The sequence below is a fragment of the Lagenorhynchus albirostris genome, chromosome 1 (genome assembly GCF_949774975.1).
Source record: "Lagenorhynchus albirostris chromosome 1, mLagAlb1.1, whole genome shotgun sequence".
In the NCBI taxonomy this organism is placed as follows: domain Eukaryota; kingdom Metazoa; phylum Chordata; class Mammalia; order Artiodactyla; family Delphinidae; genus Lagenorhynchus; species Lagenorhynchus albirostris.
This window is the reverse complement of record NC_083095.1, coordinates 185,226,122-185,245,130: the sequence shown is the minus strand read 5'-3', so window position 1 is coordinate 185,245,130 and position 19,009 is coordinate 185,226,122. Positions and strand designations below refer to the sequence as shown.

The 19,009-nt window shown below is 42.5% G+C and overlaps 1 protein-coding gene across 1 annotated transcript in view; it reads left to right on the top strand.

The window, feature by feature from the left end:
- Positions 1–19,009, top strand: part of FAM107B (family with sequence similarity 107 member B) — a 218,291-nt gene that overhangs the window by 79,588 nt on the left and 119,694 nt on the right. The window contains exon 2 of the mRNA XM_060121539.1: positions 1,835–1,895. Within this exon, the coding sequence (XP_059977522.1) occupies positions 1,835–1,895 (61 nt within the window). The remainder of the gene's footprint in view (positions 1–1,834; positions 1,896–19,009) is intronic.

Here is a 19,009-nt window from a genome sequence, read left to right as displayed (position 1 = left end):
GAGCTCAGCCTTTTTTCTCTAAATAGAACATAGTTTGTACTATTGAAGACAGATGATTGTTTATTCTATGCTGAGAGCTCTCTGGCCAGACGGATTCCAAATATCCTTCCATCTGCAGATCCTTCCAGGGCTTTGCAATTTTTACTAATTAATGAGAAGACTGGGGGAGGGGGAACTTAAAATGAAGTAATAAATATGCTTGGAAGAAAGTTAAAGGGCTGAGTTATTTCACAGTTCTGGAATTCAGAGCAATGAAAAAAGTAAACAGTCCTATTGGCTCAAAGGAGAATCCTTTTATCCATGAAACAACTTTATTTAGATTATTTTGGTGTGTTGAGAGACTTTCCCTGCGGCTATATTATAAAATAACTCCTCACGTTTTTATTCTATTGGGCCTTGTGAAACAACAAATTATTTGCTGCGTTTAGTTGCTGTGTAATAGGGCTTTTCTATCATTTACATGTCCTTGGTATCTATTAATTCACGTCTTTTTAGAAATGTAATTGTGGAAGCAATTGTCATTAAAATTTCTTGTAACGTATAAAATCTAGATAATGGGACCGAAGGCCTGTTTGACCAAATTGCCCGTGTCAATACAATTTCATGGATTTTAAAATTAGGAAAAATTTTTGAAACCGGTCCCTGGTGGTAAACATTTGAAGATGATTTTTGATCTCTGAAAAAAAAAAAAGGTGTTCCCAAAAACACAGGTGAAATCAATTCCTTTCTGAGTTGATACTGATGGTGATTTAATGAAACGAATCTTTATGAATTAAAAAGGATATTTATTTATCTTACTAACCAAGTTTGAGAGTCTGGTGGTTTCTCAGCCAGATGAGATATTACCTAGGAGCTGCACACTTAGAACAAATTGGGCATGGCTCCTATGATAAATAATGTCAGTTTTTGAGTTCCGTTGTTCCACTCTGGTTAGAGAGTCATTATCATTTATGGAACCCTACACGCATATGCTTCATTTTGGTCCAGAACATCTTTCATTGCACTAAATTCTTAGGAAGAACAAAGTATGTGCAGAAAGGGTGCTAGCCTAGGGAGGAAGCTGAGTAGGGAACTAGCTACAGTATAATGCATTCATGAGATGTTGGAAGGAATCTTTCCTAAAGATTAAGGTCCCACAGATTTAGTTCATACAGGAACTCAACGAATATTTGTTCAAAGAGAAAAAAAAATAAGTAAAGGTATCAGCATAAAATCACCTTGCAGACAAAATTAGAAAAGCCCCATGTAGACATTCCTCTTAATTTACACCTCCCCACCTGCCCCTCCTAGCTGGACCTACTATAGGAGTCAACATTGTCATTAAAGAATGTCATACCAGAACTCAGAGAAGAATGCGTTTGCTCACCTTCCCAGAGATAAAAATAACTGTGAGCTGGGATAGAATTTTCTAAGGCACACGAAATCAGCCTTTTCAATTGTGAAAAAGGAAACATAATTCTCTTCGTTGCATCATATGTACTTGCAGAAATGTTCTCCCACAGAGAAACCCACCCCACTGTGTTTAAGTAACTGATGTCCCCAAATGTATTAGTCACGGAGAACATCTGGGTTGTACAATTCCAGGGGCAACAGTCAGACGCTTCCACGTGAATTGCATCGTGGAGTTTGTAACCCAGCACCCGCATAGTTATTCTTCTTAATAGCTGTTGTTGAATTTGTTGCTTCTCTGAAGCCTCAGTTCCTAAGGGCGTGGTCTAGTTTTTTCAGAGCTTCATCTCATATTAATTAGTTGGTTTGCAAAAAGTGTTGCCGTAAATTAATGCATTGTTTTTCTTTTCTCCCTGTTTTTCTGGTCTGTGGGACTGGAATTCAGGAAGAAGAGGGATCCCCAAAAGAACCACAATGCCTCGGGTTGGAACGGAAGATGGCAGCAGGTAGAGTCCATTCAGGGCAGCGCCTCCTTTTCTGGGCTACTATTGTTGACAGCAAGGCTTGCAGAATCCGAAAGCTCTGCAGATTGCAAAGGAAAATCTGTATGTTCCCAGTGATTGGAAACATGACTAGAAATGTCACTTGTGATCTATTCCAGGCACGACATCTGGATAATCTGGTCATGATGCAGAAAATAGCTTCTTTTCTTTTTCTTCTTCTTTCTTTTATTGATTTCAGTTCTTGCTGAACAAATACTTGCAATGAAGTAGATGATGATAATGATGAAGAAATTTCAAATTCAGTAATACTGAAATAAGTAGTGTAGTTTTTTACTAGAGTATTTATGATTACCTTGGAAAATGCTATCTAGATGCATTTCTGGTTTTTTTGTTAGTGTATAGTTAAATATGCAGCTTTGCTAAAGCTATTTACCCCATAATAGGACGTCAATTAAGATAATATGGAAAGAAACAAATCATGAGTTTATAACTTAGCTTCTGCCTATGATCGGTAATGATAATGAGATGTAATGGTCATAAAAATAAACATTAGTTGAATGGACCTCATAATAATGAAAGCTAAATCTTAATACTCTCAGCTTCTATTTTCCAATGGCTTTAATTTGGTGTTTTATATGATGAGGGGTTAGAAGAGGGCTCCAGATGTGTTTGCTGCTCATAGAGGGTCATGTTCTTGTAATTCAATGATGATCAGGGAGCAGAATTAAGAAAATAAAAATGGTAACAAAAAGAATATGCACAGTGAGGGGGTGGGGAGTTGGCACCCTGCTCTGATTTACATGGAGGAGAGACAATTAGCAATTATCCAGCTCTAGCATCTCCCTCTACAGCCCTCCCAAGTGTCTACCCTCGCCAGTAACAGACATTGCTTTAGTTGCGGGCCTCTTTTGATTCTCTCCCCTTGCAGATCTTTGCATGACTGACTCCTTCTCTTCAGGTAGTTCTCAGCTGGAATGTACAGTCCCAGAAGCTACCTTGTCATTCCTTGAAATCACTCTTCATCCCATTGCCGGTTTTTATTTTTTCCGTAACACTTATTAGGATCCCAAATCATCTTTCTGTTGATTGGTTTCTTTACTTATTGTCCTCTCAAGAGATTGTGGCATAGGAGTTGGGTCTGGAAGGAGAGATACGAAATCCATTTGTGAAGAGAGACACATTAGCTGGTGTGTTTATAAAGTGAAAACCAAATACTGTAAGTTGAATCCAAAGTGATATCTACTTGGAGTTCTGCCCATTTTTTTGCTGACGACCTGATCCTTTGGCAGCTGTTACCTTATCCTGAGGTCTGTAATTTATATTTGCAGGGGCCCCCCAGGGGACAATGACGGGTTAATTGGGAGTGTATTTAAATTTTACCGCCATCGTTACCTGTCCTTTGAGCTCTAATAATTCGGCATCTATGTACGTTGGAGGTTTTGTTTAATGTGACCTGCCTGTAATAGACAGAACCCTAATGCCTACTCAGAATCAGGTAGCATCCCCCCTTGACTCTATGCGTGATGTAGCTGAGCAGATAGAGTAGCCCATTTGTAACAAGTCCCTTTTAATGTGATACAGCATGGGTTGCTGTCACCTGGTGCCTCATTTCAGCAAGACCAGCGCTGGGAAGTTTCATTAGATAGATGAGGTTTACCTTTACCTCCAGCCGGCCCTTCCGGTGCCCTGAACCTCTTCAGTGGGGTTGCTCCCCACTACCTCATCCCCCAGGTTCTCTACCTTCAGAAGGACATGCAGTCAGGCTCATACACCTCGGTGCATGTTAATTCACATCATTGTGTTGCTTCTTGTTCAGCCTGTTGGTATTTTAAGCCACAAATCTACCTGTGGAATGAAAACAATGTGGTGGTGTTAGAGGGATTTTAAACACCAGCAAACAATTAAAGAACAGGGGCATTTCTGGCTCCAACCACGATGCCTGATTACACACTTTCTCAGCCTGAGCATTGGATGGCCCTGAGTATGGGGCCACGCAACGAAGATTCCATCAGACTGTGTGTCTGTTTACAAGTGAGGTTAGATCCTTTATCGAAAGCGCCATTTTAAAGAATTATTATATCCTTCTGATACAATATTCAAGGCAAAAGTAAAGAAAAGGATGGGAAGCTAAACTGGGGTTAAGCTTATCGCTCTGCACAGACAAGGAAGAATGAAGTCCTGGACCCATGAAAAATGGTGGTGAGGTGGAGGTTATGGTGAAGAGGTTTCCATATACTTAAGAGATCCTTTGATGCGGCCGTGATGTTGCTCATATAATAGAGGAAAAAAAAGCAAAGATGCTTTACTGATAGTGACAAGGAGGAGGCTGTAATTCCAACCAGGGAGAACTCTACGTCAGCAAGAAGGCACGGTTTGAAGCCTGACAACGTGACCCAATAAGCCAGTTACTGGAAGGTGCTGAGGACAGGGTAGGAACTAGTCTACACGTTCTCACCTGGGTGTATGCCTTGTTTCTAAGCAGCTACTGTAGCAGAGTTGTCAGAGTTTTGGTCTGCATGGCTCAGGCCCCCCTCTCTCTCAGGTTCTTCTTTCCCTGGATAATTGCTCTTTCTGTTTTGCTTCTCCATGGAATGTGTTCCTTTCCCAGAGCCTCCTGTGATTGCTCTGACTTTTTATTGTAGGGAAGAAATTATATGATCCGCCTTCATTTAATCTCTTTTTATTCTACTGAAAGGCCCTTGGAACAAGGCAAGAATCACACACACATACAACAGCTTATAAAAGGCATCGATATTGAATAAGATGAAAACTGAGCATTACTTTTCTTAGTACAGAGACTCAGGATTATAGCTGACAGGAAAAAACAACAGATCTTGCTTAGGCTTAATCTTATTTGTGGCCAAAGGAAAAGATATTATGTAGTACCAGTTTTCTAGAAAGAAGGAGATGAACAACTTTTCAGAGGTGGCCCATCATATCTTAATTTATTCATTCATTCATTCCCTTGTGGGCAATGAGACCAATCTATGGGACAACTATGCTTTCTTGAGAGAATTCTTTTTAAAAATTAATTGGATCCTTTCTGATGGCTATGTTTCCCAAAAAAAAAAAAAAAAAAAGTAATATGTGTTTTAAAAATGTTGGCTCTATCTTGCCACGTCTCTTGCCACGCATTGCTTTAGAAGCAATGCCAAGTACTTTTGAATGCTGAAACAATTTTAAATGTGTTTAAAATCCAGGAAGACTTTGTGGAATCCTCATTAGCTTTTAGTTTGCATTCACCCTGTGCTGTTAGGGCCCCAAGATTGCAACACTTGGTTCATAAGAGGCGAGAAACCATTTTATGACTGTCAAAGAATTTCATCTGAATGTTCTCCTTTTGCGAAAGGTCACCTAGGGTGGAGTGGGCCCCAGCACACTTTCAGAGGTGGCTGTCTGTGTCATCTGCACTTAGTCAAATTATCATTTCCTGTGGTTTGTAGGTTCTTCAAGTGTAAAGTAACGAACCCCAAACGGTTAAAGTTCTTTAACTAAAAATGGATGCGATGAGGGAAAAATATATGTATTTTTTGTAACCTTTCTGGGGAAGTGAGACCAGGGTTCCACTCTGCAGCTTCTTAAGCGACGTGATGTTACTGTGTGTGTGAGGCTGGGCCCCCGAGGAGACTCAGAAGTCAGGCTTTCCGGCTGAGAGCCCTGGGAGGTGACGAAAATGAGACCGAGCCTCTGATAATTCAGACAAAATGTCTGCTTTTACTTTCACATCATAGTAGAACCGTCCAAATGAGGTTTCTGGCCCAGCCAACCGTATTGCCATCAAACTCCATTCTGATCGTGCCAACAAGTTATCTTCCTCACTGATCTTTCTGGGGCTCCAGCCAACGAATAGAAAATTGTTCAGGTGGGGAAGTTAGAAAACAGGAGCGTGGTGCACCGCCTTTATCCTGAATTTACTTTCTTTCCATTCTCTGAAACTTGGAACAGATAATCTGAGGATTCCTGGGAGGCCTTTTATTAGAGAAAATGCTACTGGGGTTTGTAGATGACTTTCAGCAAAGTCCTTATTTTTTTTTTATTTTTTTTTTTTTTGCGGCACGCGGTCCTCTCACTGTTGTGGCCTCTCCCGTTGCGGAGCACAGGCTCCGGACACGCAGGCTCAGCGGCCATGGCTCACGGGCCCAGCCGCTCCGCGGCATGTGGGATCTTCCCGGACCGGGGCACGAACCCGTGTCCCCTGCATCGGCAGGTGGACTCTCAACCACTGCACCACCAGGGAAGCCCAAAGTCCTTATCCTTAAACCCCTTTATGGGACTTTGCTACCATACTTTTATTTTAGTCTAAGGAATCCCACTATACTGTGTCTACTTCAAATAATAATGATTAGATGTTACCTATCACGTACATTCTTCTGAAGCAATGATGGCAGCAACCTGCTTGCTGCTGGAGGCTCATCAAAGGAACAAAGTCCTCTGAGGGTGACACATTCCCTATTCTGAGAACTAAAACCCCACTGGACAGGAGGTCATGGGCTCTAACACGTATTCGTAGAGAGGAAGACGTTTCCAGAATTTACTTACAGATTCTGCACTAACAGGGTCAGTAGGAAAAAGTCTTTTTTTTGCCTGGGTTTTCTTCACCTGTGAAGTCAGCTGGACTTGCCCTAGAATCCGAGGAGATGTTTCTCTGGTGACGGGGGGTGGGTGGATGGGGCCGGGGGTGTTGTTTGCCTCTGTCAGGAAAGGGTGGCCAGCCATGGAAGGCTTCATGTCTGCGGTGATGGGAGACTTCCTGGCCTGCCTATTAAAGTATGTCTGTCGGCTCCCAGCTCACTACCTTTCGCATCGAGAAGGTGTCAGATGGAGGAAATCGGGTTTCCAAGTTCTCAGCGCTCTCCTAGACAAAAAGCTCTTAAGTGATGGTACCACCCACGTCTCTGAAACCACAGCATATGTCCTCCTCAGCATCACCCAGAGAGCACTCTTGGCTTTTTCTCCTCCCCCCATGGGCAGAGAGCTAATCGTTTCCAGATCTTTTATTTAGGAAATTCAACAGACTGCTTATTGTTTGTAAATGGGAAAATACAAGTTTAGAGAAAATGAGGGTTTGCTTTAGTCCTCTGTGTTCAAGGTATACCTGATGCATTGTTGATTGATGGGCACCTGTGCCTTGAGGAGAAGCAGAAATGCACCTGCACAGCTGATGGTTGGTTTTGACACTGTGCACATGTGCGCAGTGAGACACCCCGCCAGCTTTGTCTTGTACTACTCTCCATCCGATCCTATGTCCCCTTAGCATAGTGGACATGCAGTCAGAGAGCTTTCCAGAAGTTCATCCAGGTCATAACGTCAGTCAGTTACCAGGAATGAAATCTTCAGTGCGGTAATACTTGGAGCAGAATTGCCTAATGTGTGTGTGTGTGTGTGTGTGTGTGTGTGTGTGTGTGTGAGTGTGTGACAAGATGTGTTTCTACCCTATTTCACTTTCTTTTATTACTTTGTTGTTTGGTTAAAATGTGTTATTGGGTCTTCGTAAGAACCCCTTAGAGGACAAAGAATTGGGAAGGTGACATTAATATACAAAAGCAGCAATGATTAAAGTAGCACGTGCATTAAATAAATCAAACTGTACAGCGATGCTCTTTAAAGGTTTCCATCCTGGGGGAATCTCTCTACCCCCTTCCCACTTCCCACTTCCTTTCCCTGCACGTGAATAAGAAGATGACACTTGTGTTGCATGCAACGTAGTTGGATGCCCACCCAGCTCTCTCCTGGGAGTGTACCTTCCCTTCTGTTCTCAGGATATGCAGAGTGGAAAAATCACCATCTAGAAATTCCAGCTGATTATTGTCACAGAGGCTCTGAGGAGAGAAGACGTGAAGTTTTTACATCTCACAGATTGTTGTTGTCATTGTTTTTGTTGCCCTTTACCCATGTTTCTCTGCAAACATTTCAGTAAAGTGGCATTTTTGGTCCCGGGGCCTCTGAAATCAGCTGCTTTATTTCCTTGCTCTCCCTACCTCCAGTTCAACTTGGCTTCATGGCAGCCGTACTTTGCTACACGCTTCAGTGATTCCCGGTGGATCGGCCACTGTTCCCGAATTTGTATATGGAAGGGGGCACAGGGTCAAGCAACATGGTTGAGAAGACAGTAAGGGGTTTGTCCTACAGCTGCTTTGGGGCAGCACTTTATGTAATACTGGGAAAATGTGATTGTCCGTATCAGAGACCGGGGAGGCGGTTTGGATGAAGTTGGGGGTGCGCCCTGTCTCCCACCTTCCACTTCAGCGCACACCTGCCCCACTTCCAGCACCTGCAGGCCTCTGCCTGAGGCTTTCTCTTCCAGAACCTGCTCTAAGACCCCTCAGGAACAGCCCTCGAGCGATCACTGGTGGGACTTGATGAACCGCTACCTCTGCTCTCTGGCCCCTTGGGGAGCACAGCTGGGGAGCACGGGCCACGCCGGCTCCCAGGGTTGCCCCACGGAGCCAAGCCCCAGTCACCCCCAGAAGTAGCTGGCTGGATAAAGCCCAGTGCCGGCTGCCCCCCTCCCATCTCTGCACCCCACTCCCCTCCTGGTGTATCCTCCACCTCCTGCAAGGAATCCGAACTAAAAGAGGGTCCCTTGACAGTCTCTGCACTGAACTCATCATAACATATTTGAAAGCGTCCATGAGTCTGGTTGAAATCTCAGAAAAGAAAACCTTTCAAAAAAAATTTTTTTTAAATACCTAAATACAAAATAGCTGCTTTGATTACTACCTTATTAACTGGTCAAAATGGTGGCATCACCAAGCTTCTTAAAATTCCCTTTTTCTGACTGCAGCCCTCTGTCCTTCCCTGTTCACTGGGGATGGTTAACACGTTCAGCTTGGTTACTGATTGCATCCATGTGAACAAGAATAACCATCTACCCTGTTTTGAACCTGGTTAAAACCAAACAGCTTAGGAAAAACACCTCTGGTTCCTTATCCTTCATCACGGAGAGATGATGGGAGGAGGAGACAATCAAACACGATAGTAAAATGTTAATGAACAACTTTCTCAAACAAATTATAGCCAAGAGCTGATATTCAGTCTACGAGCTCCACAGATATTCAGAAACAGTGAGTAATTCCGAACTCCTGCAAGTTGATTTTAACTGCTTATGGCTGATGTTACAAACAGGGCCAACTCAGCTTATAGATGTGTTTTGTTTGGCCCACAGTCTTTAAAAATTTTTTTCAATCGGTGGTCAATGTTTAAAAAGTGGAAAATGTCATGTAAAAATCTAGGTTCTGATTTCTCTCGAGAAATTTGGCCAGAGACTGGTCAAACCAGGCTTGCATCCTTAAGTGATAAAAAAAAATCAGCTGGGGTTGCATCCTCTAGATGTTCCCTCCCCATCCTGCCTGTGGTTTGAGGAGCAGATAAGATGATGCAGAGGCTGTTGCTATAGAAACAGGAGGGAATGCTCTTCAAGCTGATGAGCACTTACCTCGGCCAGTGATCTTTACACAGTTCTCTGAAGTTCTCCGCAGTGATGGTTTCTTCTTGGTAAGAGGCTAACACTATACTCTTCAGAGACTTCTCATGATTTCAGGAATGGAGGGCTACAAACATTTGGCAGCTCTGCAGGGTACCCCCAGGAGAAGGAACCACGTAACGGATGGGTGCGGCTGAACCGCTAGAAGTGTATTCCAGCTCATACTTTGGTGACACGTGACGTTGGAGGACTCGGGGTCAACTAAGGGGCCACAGTCTTCTCCTTTGGGTCATCCCAAAGTGATCCCAGTGAGAACCACCATGTTCTCACTGAGAGGGTTGCAGCCAAAGACTTCTGTTTCTGCCTATGCTCAGCAGGCCTGATGTAACATCCCTTTGTGAGCATTTGCCCATCTGGCTGTGCGCCCGGCGCCTTTCCATGGATTTTGATCAAGCATGACTCCTGTGTGTATAGTAATCGTGGAAATTTTCAGCTTTCCTATCCAAGGAGAAGTTGACAAAAGGGACAAATTGCCCTTGGCTTTTTTCAAGCTCTAGAAGCAGAACAGATCAAGGACTCAAAAAGTCAGGGTGTCGCAAAGACCCAATTCTGGTATTTGGCCATCACTGTGAACACTGGGGCATCCATGCATTTGGTCCCACAGTTCATCTGTCTGTGTGTTCAGCAAGGGTGTATGGAACCTGCTGCTATGCTGGGTACTGAGATAGGGCCTGAAGTCTTGCCTTCTTGCTTTTTTGTTCACCTGGAACCAGTTACTACCCTCAACCCTAATAGCCACGTTTCCAGAAGTTCGTGCTTTGCCATTTTTTCCTGTGCCTAGACTCTTCTCATAGCTGCTCTGCTCTAAGGGGTTCACAGTATGTAGTTCCTTCCGACAATCTGAAAAGGCTTCAGGAAAATGGATAATTGTATCACTTCCTTCAGGTGACTACAACTTTCTCTGTTCTTTACCTCCTACAACCAACTGATTTTATCCTTAGTTAATGTGGTCCAGCTGCCATGTTTGATTTTTGCATATTCATGATCACATCATCTGAATTGTTCTTTTCTAACAATTGAACATAAAACATCTGGTAACCATGCCGACCTGGTACTTAACAATAATACCAGCTAACATTTATTATGTACTTGCAATTCATTAGGGACCTTGCTAAGTGCTTTACATGGATTTCTTATTTGATCCTCCTAACAGCGCTATGGAATTGGTACTATATTATTCCCACTATGCAGATAAGGGAACTCAAGTTTAAAGAGTTCATTTATCCCAACACAAGTCTGCTTGAGTCCAAAGTCCTACCCTCTTAGCCATTTCAGCAACTCTGCAAATACCAAATGTCTTCTGGACAGAGTTAAGAATTTCTGAGCAGTACCATATGAGAGGGTTGATTTTATATCCTTCTGATTTGAGCAAGTTTATCAGCAGGGATCTTAGCTCGGGTGCCCTTTAGAAAGGTTAAACTTCCCGGTTTCTTGTAAGGGAAAGCCGGGGTAGGACGAGTTCTTGGAATTTGCCCTGGGCATATAAAGTCATGCTTTGATGGAGATGAAGTAAAGAAATGAGAGTCTTTACCTTTTTTTAAAAAAGTTTGGTGAAGTTGAGAATCTATGTTCTATTTTTTTAATTAATTAATTTTATTTATTTATTTTTGGCTGCGTTGGGTCTTTGTTGCTGCACATGGGCTTTCTCTAGTTGGGGTGAGCGGGGGCTCCTCTTCATTGTGGTGCGTGGGCTTCTTATTGCGGTGGCTTCTCTTGTTGTGGAGCACAGGCTCTAGGCGCGCGGGCTTCAGTAGTTGTGGCACGCGGGCTCAGTAGTTGTGGCTCGCGGGCTCTAGAGCGCAGGCTCAGTAGTTGTGGCACACGGGCTTAGCTGCTCCGCAGCATGTGGGATCTTCCCAGACCAGGGCTCGAACCCGTGTCCCCTGCACTGGCAGGTGGATTCTTAACCACTGTGCCACCAGGGAAGTCCCGAGTATCTGTGTTTTAAATCTACTTAACTCTATTGGGACATTATATTTAAATCTGGTAGAATCAAAAATAATAATAAACTTCCCTAAAACTTGGTTCTTCTATCCAATGGTATGATTTCTGTTTATGGTGTCACTCTCCACCTTGGTTTCAAGCTTCAAGGCCAGGTTTGATTCCTTCTTTCTACTTAACCTCTGTATCCTTCTTATTGAGTTCCTTTGTCATGTTTCTCATGTCTATTCCAACTTTTTCAGTCTTGCTGTTACACTCCATTTTGGGTCATTATTCCCTCTTGTCCAAACTATTTTAATAGTTTCCTAACAGGCGTCTGTGCATCCATATTTCACCTGCTCTTAAACATCCTACACACCACTGACAGAGGATCTATTCATCTATTAAAATCACACCTAGGCTTGAGGGTCCAAGTTCAATTCTATAGTCTTGATGTAATAACGGAGGACATACCAAGAAGTAATCTCACCAAGACCTCCCTTATGGCCCATGATTTACAGTCATGTGTGGACATGTCTTACCCCTGCCAGTTGTTTATACAATACTTATATTCACCTATGCACAATTGCTCAATCCTATGGTAAGAGTGTATTTTGTTTTGTAGAAAAAACACCGAACTGTCTTCCAAGCTGTATCATTTTGTATTCCCACCAACAATGAGTGAAATTGCATGTTGGTCCACATCCTTGTCAGGATTTAGTGGTGTCAGTGTTTTGGATTTTGGCCACTCTAGTAGGTGTGTAGAGTTATCTTGTTGTCTTTTGACTGGGTTGTTTTTATTTTTTAAATAACATTTCAATTTTCACTATGAGTATATATTATTAAATTATTAAAAATTTAGTCATCTAGTAAAATGGGGAAAAGCTATTGATTTAATGTGAAGTGAAAAATAGAGGATATAAAATTATTTACCATAATTACAACTACAAAACACCAAAACCAATGCATAGCTTGCAGAGCTTTACAAAAGGGAGGGAAAGGAAACAGAATGCTCACAGCAGTTGTTTACCTTTATAGTCCTAGCTTCTAGAACCATAAGTATGCAATAAAAATTTTCATGGTTCTTAAATACATATTGGAATTAGGGATGAATTAATCTATTTTCCAAATTTGCCATAATGAGATGCTACAAGTTTTGTAATGAAAAAAAGTAACTGTATACAAATAAGACTGATTTCACAACCCCCAAAACAATAACATAAGGGAAGGGGCTTTAATGTTGTTCATAAAAAGATTTCAAGTGTAGCATCTACTACCACGGGGCTTCCAGAAATCTCCCTCAAGAGAGCACACCCTTCCTTCTTCCTGTTTGGAACAGTGATGGGTAATCATGGTGGCCATCTTGGACCACGTGGCAACTTTGAGGATGAAACCACGTGTTAAGGATAGTGGGGGTAAAACACAGGGGAGGCCTTGGTCTCTGGGGCTCAATACCAACTCTGGACCTTTCTTTTACGTGTAAGAGCCAGAAAATAAAACTTTCTATCTCATATACACCACTGTTATTTTTGTTACTGTTCTTTGTAGCCAAACCTAATTGTCACTCGTGTTACTCTTACAAGACCAGGAAGCTTCTTGAGGGGAGGATGGTATCTGTGCATCTTTGTCTCCATCCAGGCACTCGGCACAGTGTGTGTAGAACCAAATCCTCAGTAACTCTTTGTGAAATGAAGGAACAGAATTCAAGGAACTTGGAGAACTGAGTGCAAAGCGCTGTGTGGGAGAATGCGGGCATCTGAAAATGAGTGAAACGTGCTCTCTGCTCTCAAGAAACTGATAGTAAAATCGTGTGTGCACGTGTGTTTGTGTGTGGTCACTGTTTGCATCTGACACATCGGGGTAGATAAATGCGGGAAGGGGGTTAGCCCTCTCTTTGAATAAAAACAAAATGTCCGTTCACTTCTTGTTCTCTCCTGGCATCCTGGGTTCTTCAGCGCCTGCTGGAAAAGCCAGACCTTGCCTGGTGTTACCGTCACGTCTGAGCTTTGAGAGCTCTTTCCTTTCCTTCGAAGCCTGAGAAGGATTATTCTAGTGATATGTGAATAGCTGTGTGCGAGCGCACAGGAAGTGGTTCCCTAGCAACAGGAACCTCCGACTGCCTCTGAGCCTCAGCGCGGTCCCTGCCTTTTGTTTTCTCTCCTCCGTCTCGCCTGTCAGCAAGTGGCCAGAGTGACTGCACCTGCTCTGAATTAGGGGGGCCGTTCGACCCCAGCCGTTCGTTTTCTAAGTCAAAGGGCCCTGTTCCTCTTTTGGTGGCGCTTCCTCATGAGGTCTGGGGCCTGTTTTGCTCCTGGTCAGACCATAATTACCTCAGATCACACTTCCTCTTTCGTCTCTCAGATGTTGACCAGAAATGGAAAATTCTGAGATGCCCGAGGAAAAATTTGAGTTTTTATGAAAAAAAGAAACCCTAGTGTTTGCACATTATTTCAAATGACCTAAATTTCTTAAGGAAAAGTTGAGTAGACTCTTTTTCCCCTGAAGAGTTCATTCTTACCCCATTCTTCACTTTGTTTTTCCACAGAAGCCAAATTCTTCATTCCTTATATAGGTCAGCATGTCAACAGGAGGTTGAATGCACAAGACGGCTGGGGAAATAAAGTATCTTCTTACAACACTGCCTCAGTCTAGCAAAATACTAAGTTCTAGAAAGAGTCATCCTTACTGGGGGCATTGATCCTCTTCCTGTTGGGGCCCCAGAGCCCTATTTTAGAAAGTGTAAATCTGTACAGACCATAGCACATAGCTGGAGCATGGCTTCAGAGTTTGCTGACTGGAAATGCCTTGCTTCATCTTTGAATAGTAACCTGTGTGAGAACAGAGATCTTAGAGAAGATGGTCATACATCTTTACCTACCAGTTGGCTGGTATCCATTGGTAACATTGACTATCTGCTCAAACTGCTGGCAACAGGCAGCTAATTATAATTGAGCCTAACAGCCCCTAGCATTCTTATCTCTATAGCTTTTAAAATATTTTCCTTCACTTATTCGTTTAACCAACAAATATTTCTAATTGAGGGTCTCCTATATGTGTCTACAGACCGTGGTGTGTCTTGTGGGAAAAACATGTCTGTAACCTTGGGGGGCGTTGTCAATTTGACAGAGGAAGTAAGACATGCACCCAAGTAACTATCAAGCAAGATGATAGCCTAAACAGAGATAAAACCATACAATTATAGACGTTCCCTTAAATTGACTCTTCCCATGAGAGAGCAGTGGTGGAGACAGGGCGAACCCACCTTTCTGGGTGATCAAGCAGAATGGTCATGAGTGAAGAGAGCTGAGAAGTTACATCTGTTCTGTAGACAAACAGAGGACTTAGTCTCCAAGATGATTCATCTAGCTCTTTTGATTAAACTTACATTTATTAAAATAACAAAATGAAACAGCAAAACCCCGCTGTGTTATGATATTCTCTTTCCATCCAAATGGCCTATTTTTAACCAGCGTTAAGAGCCTGACATATGTCCTCCAAAGTGGCATAAAACAGAAACCAGGAAGAGAATTTATCTGGGATCTGGGAAAAGTAAAACATAAACCCGAGCTTAGGGGAAATTTGAAAGGCCACTGTTTATCTTATTTTCCTCCCAGGCAGTATTTTCCACTAGTAAATGAGAGAGAAAGAAAAATGCATCTCAGTAGCCAAACCCTCTGGGAGCCAGGCTTTCTCGTTAATAGCCATATCCCCTACGAGCTGAGTCTATCCAGGGTAGACTGTGTGCATGGTCACGGCCATGGTCATGGTTAACCAGGAAAAACGAGGTATAAATCACTGGAGATGTGGGAAAGGAAGCACCCCCCCAAAGGCAGACAGCCACAGTGTGTTCTTTCTTGGGCTGGCTGAGAATAACGGGGAGCAGACATCTAAAAGCCATTCTTAATATAGCCAGGTGACAAGCCATTGGGGATCATTTCGGACTTTTAAAGAAAGAGCCACTGCCTTCTGTGGAACTGACACTTATTAAAGACGTACAAAGTGGAGAAGGCGAGACAGACCATAAGGGAGCCTTTTGTAGCCAAAAAAGTGCTTTGCACCCTAGGGCAGAAAGGACAAAAAGCTCCCAGTCATGGAAAGTACAGAATTCCCCAAGGACGTGTCCTGAGTCCCAAGGCTGGGGCTCTGCTGTGACTAAGTGATTCCTAGGGCAGAGTTCTCTCTCCCCGCCACACTCAGGATCTTCAATTTTGAACCTAATTGCTTATAAGATCTTGGCCGGTTATTATTTTTAGGATGTTGTAAACAGATTCCCCGTGACTTTTGATGAGTAAATACCGGGCTGTATTAGTCAGGGTTCTCCAGAGAAACAGAATCAATAGGATGTGTATATACATTTAAGATTCTTTCAATCTTAACATTTTTATGTATTTATTATTTTTTAAAAGTTGAAGTATAGTTGATTTACGATGCTTCAGGGGTACAGCATGGTGATTCAGTTATACATCTATATTTTTTCATATAAAATATATGAAAATAATTTTTAGATACATATGGGGAGGAGAGACAGAGAGAGAGGGGTTTATGATAAGGACCTGGCTCATGGAACTTGGGAGGGGGTCAAGACCCAGGATCTGAAGATCTGCAGATATGGGAGAGGTCAGTCCAAAGGCCAGCAGGCTCGAGACCCAGGAAGAGCTGATGTTTCAGTTTGAGTCCAAAGGCAGGAAAAATTCTCTCTTACTCTGGGGAGGATCAGTCTTTTTGTTCTATTTATGGCTTCAGCTGATTAGACAGTCCCACCCACATTCAAGAGGGCAATCTGCTTTACTCATCCTACTGATTTAAATGTGAATCTCATCTAAAAACCCTCACAGAAACACCCAGAATAGAGTTTGGCCAAATATCTGGGCAACCCATGGCTCAGTCAAGTTGATATATAATTAATCTCTGACAGGCTTTGCCTCCTATGCCCATTCAAACAAAGTGAGGAAATTAATATTTATTGAGCTCCTACTAGACCAGACACTCTATGTTTACCTCTTTTTATAAATAAGGGGTAAGGGACTTCCCTGGTGGTCCAGTGGTTAAGCCTTTGCCTTCCAATGCAGGGGGTACGGGTTTGATCTCTGGTCGGGGATCTAAGATCCCACATGGCTTGTGGCCAAAAAACCAAAACATAAAACAGAAGCAATAATGTAACAAATTTAATAAAGACTTAAAAAAATTAAATAAATAAATAAGGGGTAATTTATTGCCCACTTTATGTAGCTGGGCATGAAGATGACAAGACAGAGGATGTATATAAGAAAGACCTCTCCTGTCTGTCAAATAAGAAGCAACGTTTCTTCAAAACACAAACTTATAGTTCAGAAAACAAACTTAAAGAGATCAGATTTGTGGTTACCTGAGGCGAGGGGTAGGGGCAGGGGGAATTGAATAAAGATGGTGAAAAAGTACAAACTTCCAGTTGTAAGACACTTAAGTACTAGGACTGTTATGTACACTGTGATTAATATAATGAACACTGCTGTACATTATATATGAAAGCTGTTATGAGAGTAAACCCTTAGCATTCTCATCACAAGGAAAATATTTTTTCTTTTCTGTCTATATGAGATGATACATGTTCACTACGCTTCTTGTGATCATCATATCATGATGTATGTCAGTCAAATCATTATGCTGTACCCCTTAAAGATGTACAGTGCTAGGGCTTCCCTGGTGGCACAGTGGTTAAGAATCTGCCTACCAATGCAGGGAACATGGGTTTGAGCCCTGGTCCGGGAAGATCCCACATGCCGTGGAGCAACTAAGCCCATGCGCCACAACTACTGAGCCTGCGCTCTAGAGCCAGTGAGCCACAACTACTGCAGCCCGTGCGCCTAGAGCCCATGCTCCGCAACAGGAGAAGCCACCACAATGAGAAGCCCGCGCACCGCAACGAAGAGCAGCCCCCGCTCACTGCAACATTGCCTGTGCAGCAACGAAGACCCAGCACAACCAGAAAATAAATAAATAAATAAATAAAATAATAAAAAAAAGATGTACAGTGCTAGATGTCAATTACATCTCAATAAAACTGGGCAGAAGGAGGAGAAAGAGGAGGAGGAGAAATTTTCCGCATTTTGTAGTAAATACAACATACCAAAGCCTACATATGTTTAACATTCTTCATAATACTTTCACAATCATTTATTGAATTTCTCATTAAAATTCCTTGAGATCAAGTGGGACAGATATAATTTTCACTTTGCAGGTAAAGAAACTGAGTCACAGAGAAAGTAAGCAACTCGCTTACAGTCACATGGAAAATTGGAAGCAAAACCAAGATGCAATGCTCACATTTTCTGATTTCCAACGTAGAGGAAAACCTCCACCATGCTTCTAATATTTATGTCTGCTAATGCATGTGGTGCTGATGGGCCTTCACAGTGGCAGGTGTCATAAGTGGGAAAGATCATGAGCTTCCAAGTCAGACAAGCTGGATGTGGATCCCATGTCAAGCTTGGCTTGTTTCACTTCAGGGAAATTCCTTGGCTGTAAAATAGGATAACGACACTGACCTCATCAGCTAGGTGTGAGGGTAACACAATGTCATATATATGGAATGCACAAGGCCAGGTACACGGTAGAGGATTAAGTAGAGAATTAAATAAGAAGAGTGTCTAGACCATAGTAAGCATCCAATAAGTGTTAGCCCTCATCGTGACTACCGTTGTGCTGTTGTTGCTGGTCCCCAGTGTATCTTGGCCTCTCCCTTCCCAGCTCTGCCACCTTACAACACTAACAAGATTAGGTAGATAAAGAGAGAGAATAAGACAGAGGGAGAGGGAATATCCTTGCTTCTTATGCTTGGTCTGTCTTCCTCATTACTGGCACCATTAGGTCATTTCTAAATACGTAATATGACAGCAGCTTTAAAAAATCTTACACTGGGCTGCTCTTTTCTTGTGTCTTTACCCGAAGTGACTTTGTTTAAATTTTCCCTTGGAATTATTTGCTGGCTGCCTGCAATGGCTGCTGAGGTCCTGTACCTGAGGGTCAGTCATCTGAAACTGGCCTAACTTGGCTTTGCATCTCTCTGTCTAACCCAGGACCAGTGCACAATACAGCAACTTGTATTTGTCCAAACCGGTGTTGGCTGAAAATATTCAGAAGACTTACGTGTCAGAAGATCCCAACTCTCCAAATGCATTTTATCTATTTACCTTTCAAAATTGGAAGTTATTATACAGCTTAGTAATTTGAGCCATTAGGAATGGAAAGTACCAACTTGGTTATTCATCCATCTGAGAAGAAACAATTGGATCACAATTCCTTTTAGCTCCAAGTTTTCTATTAAAAAAGAGAGAGAGAGAGAGAGAGAGAGAAAATGGGAAAATTATGGATCTGGGCATTTCCCTTGGAGGAAAAGGATGTACCAATAGATTTTGGAGTATTTTGTCTCCTCTGGCCTCCAGCCTGGGAATCACTCACTAGCTGTGTGGCTTTGGGCAATTTGACGACTTTGCTGATCTGAGCCTCAGTCTGCTTGTCATTAAACTAAGGGATTGGGACGCATCACCTATAAGATATCTTCCAGCTTGAAAATTCCATCATGCTAGCTAGAATTTATGCAAGGTGCTATCCTAGGAAATCCAACAAGCAAAAAGAAAATTCATTGGTTTTATTTCACTTGGAGGTCATCACCTCTTTATTATCCAGTATCTGCCACCCAGTCAGGTCATACTGGGCTCCTATGAGAGCTCTACTG